Below are 13,368 nucleotides of genomic sequence, written 5' to 3'. Positions count from 1 at the left end.
CTTTGTGATACTCAAGTAAAGCTGCCCTAACTGGAACCTGAGTATCAGTAATTAGAAATATTTAAGAACTTGTGTGCTGCCTGTCTCAGCATCATACTACTTCTAAGCCACAGACTGTATGCAAAAGCAGTGAAGTACAGCTCTTTTCCTTTTTCTGTTTTTAGTTGCTGAGGTCCTAGATTACAGGAGAAGATGAACTTGGTATGATTATATTTCAATCTGTCTGGTCTTCAAGAACTAATTATTTAGTTTTGTTTCATTACCACAAATGAAATTGTTTAATATCACATGTCCCAAGACTGATGTTTAATATTGTCCTGCCCTAATGTTCCCTTTCTCATTTGCTGGCATATAATATATTCCTTGCAGTCTATTTGGATGTAAAATAATCTTACCTAGTTGAACAAGGTAGTAGACAGTCAGTAAAAGTTGCATTTCCTCTGAAATAGGCTGTATTGTGGAGGGGCCGTATTGTTCATATGCTCTAGATAAAGACTGTGAATTTCTGTAACAGGTGTACAACAAAGGACTCACTATCACATCATTAATGTTCCCACAAAGATATGGAAAGTTTCCATGACCTATAAAATAAACAATGTTTGTACACACCATGTTAATTTCATCATTTCTCATGTATGCATTAAACAGTTTTAATAGTAAACCTTCAAAAATTGACAGCTTTAGCAGTGATTGGCAGTAGGATGTACCTTTACATCTCTTATAAAAAAGATATAAGGTCTTGTTGGGGGGTTTGGGGTTTTTACCTTTAAAAATAACTGGTTTTGCTTTACAGATTTTCAGCAAGTTGTCAGGAACTGAGACTGGTTCTCCTGAGCCCACCATTGGAGATGAGGCTTGCCCCACCAAAGCAGAATGGGGTAAAGATGATAGGCTTCCTCCATCTAAGAATTCAGACATATTATTACTGGAGTCAGGTCCAATAATGATCTCCTCAAAGATGAGTTATTCAACATCATCTCATACCCACATTTGGTATCAATGTGAAATGCTTTTTATGGTTGTATCACACATTTCATGAGCTCTTACTACAACCAATATTATGATGCTAACTTTCTTGGAGGACTAAATACATTGTTATGACCTTGAACATCACACATGCATCTAAGGATTTTGAAATGTTTATGAACAAACAGTTCCAGGTATGAAGGTGAGAATACAGACTTATGTGATATCAATGCACAAATAGTTACGATTTTTGTATTCTATATGATGTATTTAGTTTCACTGAATCTAAACAGGTTTTCTTGCTATAGCAAGAAAGAAAAAAATAAAATTCAATGTTTGCTCAATCCTAACTCCTTTATGGTACTTTTAATTTAAACAACAGCACATTAAAAGAAAACATTTTGCAGAAAGCGGTTTTATTTAATTGCATGTCACTCTAGACTGTATCTAGACTATAAAATCCAAGTGCCAAGAACACTGTGACAAATAACTGAAACAATGGATGGTACCTTGACCTGATCGATGACACTCATTTTAATATCCTAAAGGTGTTTCAGTGCCCAAAGACGGATACAGACACCTGTTGGGATTTATTAATAACGACTCGATGACTGGATCCTAATGAGAGTTAAGCTCAGAGCTTCAAGAAGAAATCAATGGAAATGAGGCACCTAAATAATTCTGGGCATGTAGTTATAAAACACCTTTCAAAACTATAATATGAATCTGTATTCCTCTTCAAATTATTGCTTCCCTATTCTGAATAATGAAACAAACATTATCATTACCTTGGGTGTAGCTTACCATTTTTAATTCTGTTTGGAAGCTGTGGGTTGAGCTGCAAGTTCCAAGTTTCAGTAGATGATGGAGATTCTGGTGACCAACCTTTATGGCGCTTCTTTGGAGGCCCTGAATTTGTTGAAGTGCCTGAATAATAGTAATATTTCAGAAAATTATTAGAATAAATTTATCCAGTTTTGTGCATGGTAATTCCGTACATTTTGATAGACTGAATGTGTGCATTAAGTACTGTGGTAGATACGGTCAACTCCATGAATATAATCATTTTTTATGGTTTTTATTTTATTTTGCTATGTCCTGCTTAAATTTCTGGGAACTTTCTGGTGCAAAGAACTCTTAGTTATCTAGGCAGACTTCACTTATTTTATACCAAAGTTTACTCTGTACTAAAAATAACATACTAAGAATGAGACGTATTAAGAATGCTTATACGTGTTAATATTTTGAAGTCAACACTGTGAGCATTTTGCTCCTTTTATTTCTGAACACATGACACAGTGTTTCATGTAACTTACCACAAAATAAAAATTCTCAAAGGTTTCAGGCTAGTATTAATAAAGATCTGAGTTCTTTTCAACAATTTCCCCATTTACAGGATTTTTGCCACTTCTTGCTGGTTACCATCTTTGATTTTATGATATTCCACATTAACTCCTAGCAAATTACTTCTGCACTTTTCTCCTACCCATGTGTAGCTCCAACACCTTTGTCTGTGAAAACATAACTTCATCACAGTTTTTCTAGGAGCTCCTGATGATTAATTTCTTGAATTTTCTTTCATTAATTTCTTGAATCTTCTTGTGCACTCCAGCAAACTCCAAGAATGATAAGCTTGCACTAACATCAAGTATTTCTGATTATTGAGAGTCAACGGTCCTCCAGGAATTGCCCAGCATCTTGCAGCATTGAGATATTTCTATTTCTGGACATGACTATGCGGAGGTTGTAACACTACTTCACACTGGCAGGGCTATATCTCCTGGCAGAACGGTTAGTCCCAGATAAAATTCAAGACAGAGTAAGAATCTTATATAAAAAGGGGGGTTAATTTTCCAAAATATATTACAATTAAAAATAAACTTGAAGTCTTCAGATCTAGAATAAGATCGTTCACTTTGCAGAAGAACCTCACATACAGGTTTTCAAAGATGACTTTGTCCTTTAAACTTTCACCACGTGAGGGCAGTATTTAACCACTTGTTCTACTCCTTCTTTCACGTGGTTTCCTTGCATCATGTTGTGACAAAAGTCGCAAGATAGAGCAATACAACCAATTTTTTATTTGAAAATGCTGTACTCTTTCCTGCAGATATGTTGCTATGTGAAAGTAATCCATCTGAAATGAATTGGCAAGAATATGTTGCTGCATGGAAGAAAGAGATCAAGAACCTGAATGGGCAGAGAAAAAGAATTTGGCTGTGATGCCAGCAGAGGAACTTGGGAAGAATTATTCTAAAACAGAGTTATAGCATGTTTCTAGCCACAGTGAAGACAAGCTTTCTTGCTTAAACAAGCCAATGACACAGAATACAGTTTGTGTCAGAAAACAATTAACACAAGTCATGACAATAATGGTGCAGTGAAGACAGTTTCTTTAATTTGGAAACAGTTGTCAAAAACTAGTGCTCCATCCCAAGGTGAACTGTAACACAGGAATCATCCTATGAGTGATTACTCATAAATCTTTCTTAATTCCCTTCACAAAACCTGTTGGGTGAGATTGATGCAAACTGACATGTTTTTTAAGAACCTGGATTCAGAATCTAGCCCATACTTCCGTTAAATGAATGAACTGTACATATAACGAGAAACTTCAATTAATAATCTGAATTTTAATAAAGCTATGGTTGAAAATAAATAAACAAATTTTTTTCTGAAAATTAACACAGAAAAAAGCATTATGGTCAGAAAGGACTTAGAAGGGAATAGTAATTTCTATTCATACAGGAAATTACGATCATTGTATCATTTGTTCAGTGCTTCTATTATGCCCATGGAATACAGAGTTTAGGGTTATTAAACAACAAGTCCATACAAATACCTAATACTGAAGGTCTTGTCAGAGCAGACAAGTTATTTTTCACCAACTGTTGTTTAGGCGATTCCTTGCCATTATAAACTGCTGAGCTGAACGCTGCTGTTGAAGGGATGTGATCTATGGCTGCAGCTGGGAAAAAAAAAACAAAGTACTTACATTAAACATTTCTAAGTCAAGATCTCCAGTTCATATAATAAACTGATCACTTCATCATTTACTTTAATAGAGCCATCAGGATCTGCTCAGAGTGAATGCAATGCTGAATAGAACAAACCCACTTCTGATCTCATACCAGATTATTGCTGTCTGAGAAGCAATGAAGTGCCTGGGTAAAATTCGATTCTGCAATTAAACACATATGTCAGAACCCTTAGCTTCTTTGTAGGTGGACCCTAGCTCTCACATGAAGTTTCCTCAACAACCAGCTAAAAGTGAGAGAGGTTGTTTAAGATTTACTAAAAATCTCCTAAGTCTCCACTTCAATCTGACATCCTCTTTCCAAGCTGCTTCTGTTGCACTAGAAAGAGGTTTTCTCAAGCCTAGTATGCTTGTAATTAATGTAGTTTTTTTATACATGTAACCTCTGACAAAAAATAATGCCAATCTGCTATTATAAAGAGATTAATGATTTGTTCTGGATGGGTACCAGTATTCCAGACCACAACTATTTAACAGGCTTCTATCTCACAGAGAGAATATAACCACCAACACATGCGCCTCAGTTCTGTGTGAATCTCTGTAACAGCCATAAGACACTAAAGAGTTGTTTCCACTATGAAGAAGCTCAGAGAGATCACTCTAGCCTCCATCATCCATCACCTTTCATTTATGTCAAGCTAATGGAAAAGTAAATGTTTCAGAAAGAATTTTTAATACCAAAAAAAGTTACAGATACTGATCATTAGTTTGTTTTTTAATATTAAAGCCACTTTTCTCAGCAGAAAAGAAAAGCTCAGAAGCTTTTAAGCTGATGCTTATATAATGCCTGCAGTAAAGAGGATTCTGGTCATACCAAAATAGATCAGGCCAGAAGAAAAAGCTGAAATTACACTGGTTCCTGTAACATTTGTCATCTGCAACCAGACAAGCAACAGCTGGAGGAATGTAATGCCTGTTCTCAGCAACTTTTAAAATAATGGCTGTTAAAAAATTTTCATTTGCTTTAGCTATGAGCAAGACGCAGAACATCTATTTTATTACTTGCTAACCTTTTATACATAAACCTAAGGGGAAAAAATGGACAGCAAGAAGCCTTCCAAGTATGACTGCTTTCTTTACTTGTAATACATCTCTAAATCTATTCAGTTTGTTTTATTTTATGTGGCAGTGTGTTTGTTTGTTTGTCTTTCCATTCACACAAGTACACACAAATACACATGCACAGACGAATAAGAGTAGGTGGAAACCCAGCGTGTTTTCCTTCTAAGCGGTACCTGGCTGCTGAGTCCCAGCTGGAGCACTTGGGTTTGCTGCTGGGAGCGGCTCACTTGAGGTGCTTCCCGAGAGGCCCGAACTTTCTGGCAGTTGGAACAATGTGCTTGAGCAGGTGCTGGATGAAGACTGCCGGCCTCTGAACTCTTTAACATAAAAGAAACTTCTTATCCCCTGACAACAGCAGCATTTGCTTTTTCTCTGCATATTTGATTTGATAATTTCACACATGAATGAATTACAGGCTACAACGCTTGGAAGGGAGGAACTGATGTCTACAGACATGCCATTCTTGTATTAGGTCAGTCAATTGCTTTTTACAGCTGCTCTAGTAATCACCTAGCTTTAAAGAGTCTTTCTTTCAACTGATCTGCCTTAGGTTTTACACAGACACCAGTCCCTGTGATAGCTAAGCTTGGATGACGAAAACCAGAGCTCCAGGAAGACAGCTTCATTATCTTACCTGCCCCTTTCCAGCAGATTACAGATCCTTTGGTCAGAGCTCCCTGTGCATTCCTGACCAGATAATACTTTAAGTGTTTCTGTTTCTTGGGCTGAGTGGTCAGTTTAAGATTAATGTGATTTGAGAATTCTGTAAAGTAGCAGAAACCCTTCTTGCCACAGCCAACACAATTGCCAGAGAAGCCTGATAAAATAAACAATACATATAATCCAATGAGATACATAGGTCACTATTAATAACATTCAAACATGACTCTTTCCTAAGGGAAGCTGTGTTTATTTTTTTTTTCACAAAGTGAACTTTTTATTAACATTTTCCTCCAAAAAAATATTACATCAAGTCCACCATATTGCACTTTGGCTACCAGATTGCAAAAACAGTGCTCTATGTTTACAGAACAATTAAAATAGGCCATATTTTTCATTTTCTCCCACCAGAAAAAGATCACAATTCCTATTTATTACCTACCTGTGAAACATTAAACCACCAAGTTTCTGACTGAAGAGTACTGAATCACATGCTTAACCCCAGCCCTATTCAACACCACAGGAGTACATACTTCTGTTTCAGCTTTCATTGAAATGAAGCATGCAATTAGGTCTCAAGAAATTAAATATATTTAATCTATTCTATTTAATTAGATCTAAGTATATTTAAGTACTAAGTTCCTACTACAGATGGTTTTTTAGAGAGGAAAAAAATACTAAAGCTTTCCTGGGCTATTAATTTAAAGTAGCTTTCTCAAATTATGGCTGGACTATGTTAGCACTTCACAGCAGTTTAAACTATTTATGATTACGGAAACAAAGTGTCTGCAACTCTACAGACACAACAGAGATATAGTCCTTGCACGTAAAGAAGCTTATTGTACTCAGGCTTGATGGGGCATTTCCAGGGATCCTGCCGTTTCCTCTCATTTCAAGATACACAGTTTGAGCCTCAAAGAGGGGCTCCTCATGGTGATGCCATTATCACTGTCAATAAAGGGCATCCCTTCTACAGCTGACTATCTGCCTTTTGATTCTTAAACAACTTTTTATGTCCATTTTCCAAAGTATTTCCTAAGAAATTTTCATCCTGTATCAGACCAATGCAACTGTCTGAAAATACTTATTACCTACAAAGAAATACTATAGTGTACAATTAGAAGACAATCTTCCCCATGGAAATCTTCTCTGTGCCCTACACATGACCTGAAGCATGAAGTTTTCTTTTATTTTAATCATATCTAATGAACATTTTTATGTATCATCACAGGAACTGAAATGGAAAGGGTGTGTTCAGTGAATTGGAAGATGGCAAAAATAAAGGAAATCTATTTCACATAACATACGGACAATAACATTGGAAATAAACAACTGCAGTAAAGGATCAATAATATGGTAGATAAAATTAACAGCCATTTATGAAAACAATTATTTCAAACAAATTAAGTTTTCAAATTAACGGTCAATACCTTTTTCCTTCTGTAAAATCCCAGCACTGAAATACAATGCTTTGTAAACACCTGTTGCTTGGTTTACAAGCCGAGCACTTTCATTAGTTTATAAATGGCTCAGAAGAATTTATTAAAAACCTAAGTTCATGTGGAAATCGCTCTGGTATCCATGGGAAGAGGTGGTTAACAGCTATTGAAAGGTGCCTATTATCTCTCTGATCCTGGTCAGTAGGATGATAAAGGTCATTATGACTCATAAAATCAGGACAAGTCACGACTCTGCAGAATCCTCTGGGTTATATCAGTCAGCACAAAAGCATCTGTCTAACATCACAGAGCCTTCAGTTGCTCCAATAAAAGCAACAACAAAAGGAAACAAAATTAGAACGGATGTGGCAAAAGCTGTAGAGTTCACATGAATTTTACGCAGATTAAGAAATCATGAAAAACGCTTCTGCTAGTAAATGAAAACTTCCCATACCTTTGGCAGCACGCTGAGCATCACCAGCAGCACTGCAGTTTTTGCCTGGTTGCCACTTACAAGCTCTGACATGTTTTCAAATACAAGCATGAAGGGAGCATTCTCAAAAGCAAAACAGAAGTATCTGTACACTTTTTAGGTTTTATCATTTTGCTGGGAGTGTCCAGCAACTTGCCAAAGCCACAGGTAGAAATATTTGTTCAACAGAATTTGGACAGTGGACATAAAATCTTTTCATGTGGACTGTAGATCAGTCATTATTGGTAACTTTTGTGAATCATTATCTGCCTAAACCAGATTTAGCAATAACTTCTACCTGAAATAATTTTTTGCCCTAATCACCTATTTTTAACTCTATGAGGTCTACTGGAAAACTAGTTTATACCATGTATAGCATACAGGTGAGGTCTAGCAAGGATTAAACAGATCTAAATTGTCCACTCGTTTTGAAAAGTCCTTGGAGAACATTTTAGAAGTTTATTTTTTAATTTTCCTTTTAAGTCAAACTATTATCCTTCACTTCAAGCTTCCCCAGCTCCTCTGAGTCAGACTAAGAGTCCTTTCTTGCAAGCTCCTGCCAACACCGTTTTTCATCCCATTCATTCTGACTGACATCCTCTTTTGATGACAGCCATTGCTTCGTTAATACAGTTCAGACCTGACATCACAGATAGAACACAGCACGATCTTATAATTCCAGTGCAATAAAATCCTGTTCAATCATTAGTTATTGCAGAGCTCTGCCAACCTTGCTCATAGCACTTTATGTAGCAGATTGAGTGACACGGAGAACCCAAACATTTCATCATCCTCCTTTCTCTGAATGCCCTGTTCACGTGCCATGGCCCAAGGCAGGAGCTGAGAGAGGGGACAGCTTGTTTCATAAACAAACTGCATTAAATATTCTTCCATACATTATAGGGAGGACAAAGGTCAGAGGAGTCAGGGCAGCCATAAGGTGACTCAATATATCTATGTCATGGGATTGATTTCACAAGAGAATTAGAAATCAATGCCTGGAGTTTAGGGGCTAAAAGCCTTTCACCTTTAGGTCATCAGTTCATACCCAACTCAGTTCAGTAGTGACTTAAGGCCGTCACCCTCTGAAGATTGTTTAATCAGAAGGTGTTTGATTGTATCTGGTATTATATCATATGCATTTGCTTACATTTGCTCACATCACAATAATCAATTGCCTGTAATTTAAAAAGCTCTTCCACAGTAGGGGCCTTGTGCTCAGAAGGAGGACCTTGGACTAAAAGGGTGTGAAACCTGACCTACCTTCTCACTGGGGAAATGGTTCCTTTGGATCAACAGTGAGCTTGTATTAGGGATAGAGAGAGGGCTTCAGAATGGAAGGATATCCAACTAATATTTCATAATCTAATATTTCATAAATTGGCAGAAAATTTTCTTCCTGTTTCTCTTTTAAATTAATAACAGGCTTTTAATTAGTGTTAATATTTTTGTTGAAAGTCAGCAGCTTGCTTAAACAAAGAATGATTATATTTTCAACTTTTCAGCAGAAGTATTTCTTCTTTTCAGTTCTACTCACAAGGAAAAGCACACAAACACTGACAATGCTCCACATTTTTCCCACCTACTCAGTACCACTCCATTTGAAGTTTGAAGTCCTAAATTTAAAAAATAAATGAAGTCAATATGGTCAAGGTGGAGAGCTCCATTGTATGCAAACTCACTACTATTACAAAAGCCCAGTAGAACATTGCACATTTTAACAGAAGCAGCCACAGTATTTTATACTACAATGTTTTCGTCTTACACACAGCTTACAATGCAAGCAAACTAATCTTTTCCTCTGTCATTCTGACCTCAGGGACTCACTGAAACAAAAATGATTTCTTATTCCCTGCTAGGAAAATGGGCAGCTGTTTGGTCTTTTGGGAAGGAAAATGATGGGTGAATAGCTGCTTTGTTTGTCATGAGAGACTCTCCTTAAGAGTGAGAACTGGGGAAAAAAAAAAACAAAAGAGAAAAAAACATTGGGAGTGGTACGTTTGCTGCTTTTATTAGGAAACAATAAATATCACACTATCATAGAAGTGCTTCCTTCATCTAAGCATTCCTTTAGGTCGCACAAAACCCAAGAAACAGCTTCCTAAAGGCAAAAAGCTGAATCTGTTTTGCAGAGTAGTTAAACCTGCGATCTAACCTGATTAACAGAATCATATGAAGTACATGCTCAGACACAGAGAACTTTTGGGTCGCCAAAAATATAGTCTTTTCCATAAAACGTTCTTTGGGTTTTTTTCCCTATGGAATAATACGTCAATTGTAAAAACAAAGAAACAAAACAACCTCCAACAGAAACAACTTTCTGCAAGCACACATGCCTTGATGGTGTGCTTGTATTAGCATAATCAATAATTGGCACGTGCCCCAGAGGCATATGAACAGCCTCTAATGGGAATAAGACTGTAAGTCAAAAGTTGGCCCGGAAACTACCGAGACATTTCCTGTTTTCTTCTGGAATTTTTGTATGCTCCACAGGCATCTTCACAAACATACGCAGGCAGACCATGAGAAATCAGGAAACTATTGGGTAATTCATTAGTGTCTTGTCCCTACAAATAAATTGTTTCGGAAAGCATCTACAGTACTGAGTAACAGCCGCCTTACAAAAACACAGTATATTAAGAGAAAAAGCATTAAATTAAGCAAAACCAATGGAGCTGAAGAGTTACAAATGATGTGCCTGTATCACCAATAAGCCTTTCAAAAATTGCGGGATATACTCTGACTCGTGATGACAGCTCATTTCAATTCAGAATGAACCCAATTCAATTTCCCTCTAAACTTAGAAAGGCTTGAAGGTACCACTTTCCATGTTGTTTCAAAAGGCCAACATGTTTGAAAGAGAACAGCCCAAACTCAGAATACCAAAAATAAGCCTTCTATCCTGTCTTTAAAAGCAAGACAATAAAAAGAGCTTGCCTCCTTCATATGAAATATTTTCAACTTAAATGTATCACAAGACAGAGGTCACTGTGTTATACTAATAGATAGAGAATTTAATTTAAGCAAGAACGGTTCTGTCTTTTATCTCCCTATGTGTCTGAAATCGTGAGACTATTTGTGTCTGCTTCTAATTTTACTTACCCTGATTTGACTTGCATCAGTGTATGAAAACCAGAATCAAATAATTCTTTCCATCCACAGTATGATCTATAGCGTGAATAGTATGCTATCCTGATGTCAAGAAGATATATTGTGCTTTTCATTAGGTTAGGGATCAGGAACATAATTTTATTTCCAGCTTGCAGATGAAGACTCTGGATCTTGAAGTATGTAAGTTTTGTCATATTTAAGCTTGTTATAGAATACATAAAAGTCATCCTACAGAATTACTAAAATTCTCTGCAAAAGAATGTGATTCACTGGTGTTTAAGTGTATAACAACAGCCAAAAATAGGCATTTAAATGGTTTCAGGAAACTAAAATGTATTAAATAAGCAAGCTGAGGTTGCAAGTAGCATAAAAACCTCCCAGTTATGTCCCTGTTGCCTTTTTCTGTTCTTGTTTAGCACGCAATTAACAAATACACTACTTCCTCTCTGCTAAAAGCCTCAGGAGCTTAAGCTGTTAATAGTGCTAGCACTGAATGACTTGAGTGGTACAACATTCCTGTCTTTATCTTTAAAATGACAACACGTGGGTGATTTACAACCCTCTTAATTCTTTTACAATCACTGGTCAAATGTACCGTGACCAATCCAACTCTGCAAGATCACATGAGGAAAGAAATTACTGTACATAGAATTACATCATGCACCTTCACACTACACTGCCATCCCAAATGCCTTCAAGAGTTGCTCAGACTGAGATAACAACTGAGTTCACGTCATATCCCTCAGTGTTTGTGAAAGAAAACTGTTGAAAGACAGGACAAATGTTTCCTGTTTGCTGTTTAGACCTCGGACTGGTACACAGATATATGATGCAGCATTTTTTGGTTAACTCACTAAGAAAATAATATCTAACAACCTGAGAGTGCCTGATTGAAAAAAGAGTTCTCCCTCCGATTACATACCACTTTCCCCAATATAAAAACTATTCAATTTTAATAACATTAATATTCAGTTCATTCATTCACATGATTGCAGATCTTTCCTATTTGGGTTGATTTGGATGAGGCTAATAGCCATCAGAAAGGATATAATAAAAATAGATAGAAGGACCCAGTTTTATGTCAGAAGTTAGACTTTTAAATGGATGAAAACCAAGAAATTGAAGTATCCTACAAACAGTATTATTCAAATACACAGTATTACCTGATTACACATATAGGAACAATTTCAACTTAGAATTATTCATATTTATTTATATTGTGATAATAGCAAAAAGTCATAGGTTAGGATCCAGAACTCATGCTATTTTTCAAACACAGTGGAGAATATTATCCCTATCTCAAAGAGATAAATCAAAAAGAATTCGATAAATTTTTGTAGTCCAAATCATCATCAAACTGTTTACATGTACGGAGTAGCCTGAAAGTTCCACGTGAGCTACAGTCTGTCCATGTCAGTATTTGGAAAGCTAAAATAGAGACAGGCAGCAGTTCAACTAGTCCAGTGACCAGATGTGCAGTTTCAGCAACAGGGACATAAATTGATCAGACAACAACTTTAGCCTTGGACTAATGGACAGAAGGCGATGAAGCATTTCTAATGAACTGGCTCACTCTGTATCTTTCGAAAGCAAACACAGCCAGCTCTGAGCTGTTATCTAGTCGTGCATCGCCAGTGAGCACTACTGTAGACGTGAAACAGAAACAAGATCTGCTGAACTCACTCTGCCAAAAAACATTAGCTATTAACTGTAGTCCACAGAAGAATCCACTTACTGCAATCGCAGACACTTACCCAACAGAGCATTGCGCCCATTGTCATCTGGCAGGAATCTTTTATCCACAGCACACACTAAAAGGTGATCAGGTAAATTTGGTGACTTTGCACCAACAAGTAAAAACCCTGATGGTACCTCAATATGTTCATTGGAAATTGAAACCAATCTCAAATCTTTACCAGCCTGGCAGAAACCTAGAAAAAATCAATTCAACATATTTCAAGTTGACAAGATTTTTTTCTGTAATACTCACAATTGTCTTAATGAAAGGACATTCTCTATTTTTAATGAAAACAAAGTTGTATCCTCTGAGGTCAAGGGCAAACTAAGAGATAATTTTCTTCCCCATCTTTCACTCAGCCATAAACAGATGCTACCAGTACATTAAACAAAGAAAAATTTGAAAATGTACACTGACGTTTCTCTTGATGATGTTTTGCAACCTACAAAATTACTAACATAATTTAGGTCAGACATTGAAAAAGAGAGAAAATAGCTCTCAATATGTGGTGAATTTCATTGGCTTTTCCTGGGTTTTCAAATACTTTTTACAGCAACACTGAATGAGGTACACTTTAAATAGAAGAAAGTGATGATAAAGCCATAAGAATTACCATATTCATTTTAGTAAAGCCATGCCTGCAAACTCAACCTTTTAAAGGTCGCGTTGCCTAAGGGAACAGAAGTTCTGTCCTCATGCCAGGCGTTCCAACACAAATGCTTATCTGACACAATGGGCAAAGACCCTGTCAAATATAAGAGCAAGCAAGAGCAATCCAGCTTTATCTGGCAGGGAATGAACACTGACATTTTTAGGATTTCTATATCATATAGATTATCTCATTCTGATGAATTATAGGGCAAATGGCCCCAATCCTACCCTG

The 13,368-nt window shown here is 36.6% G+C and overlaps 1 protein-coding gene across 1 annotated transcript in view; it reads right to left on the bottom strand.

Annotated features, from left to right (window-relative positions):
* Positions 1–13,368, bottom strand: part of GREB1 (growth regulation by estrogen in breast cancer 1) — a 59,287-nt gene that overhangs the window by 39,033 nt on the left and 6,886 nt on the right. The window contains exons 3-9 of the mRNA XM_009695750.1: positions 12,502–12,678; positions 5,700–5,882; positions 5,239–5,382; positions 3,809–3,934; positions 1,771–1,893; positions 765–902; positions 396–581 (exon numbers count right to left, since the gene is read on the bottom strand). Coding sequence (XP_009694052.1) covers positions 396–581; positions 765–902; positions 1,771–1,893; positions 3,809–3,934; positions 5,239–5,382; positions 5,700–5,882; positions 12,502–12,678 — 1,077 coding nt within the window. The remainder of the gene's footprint in view (positions 1–395; positions 582–764; positions 903–1,770; positions 1,894–3,808; positions 3,935–5,238; positions 5,383–5,699; positions 5,883–12,501; positions 12,679–13,368) is intronic.

This window comes from Cariama cristata, unplaced genomic scaffold (genome assembly GCF_000690535.1).
Source record: "Cariama cristata isolate BGI_N322 unplaced genomic scaffold, ASM69053v1 scaffold18942, whole genome shotgun sequence".
NCBI lineage: Eukaryota > Metazoa > Chordata > Aves > Cariamiformes > Cariamidae > Cariama > Cariama cristata.
This window is presented reverse-complemented; position numbering and strand designations above follow the sequence as displayed.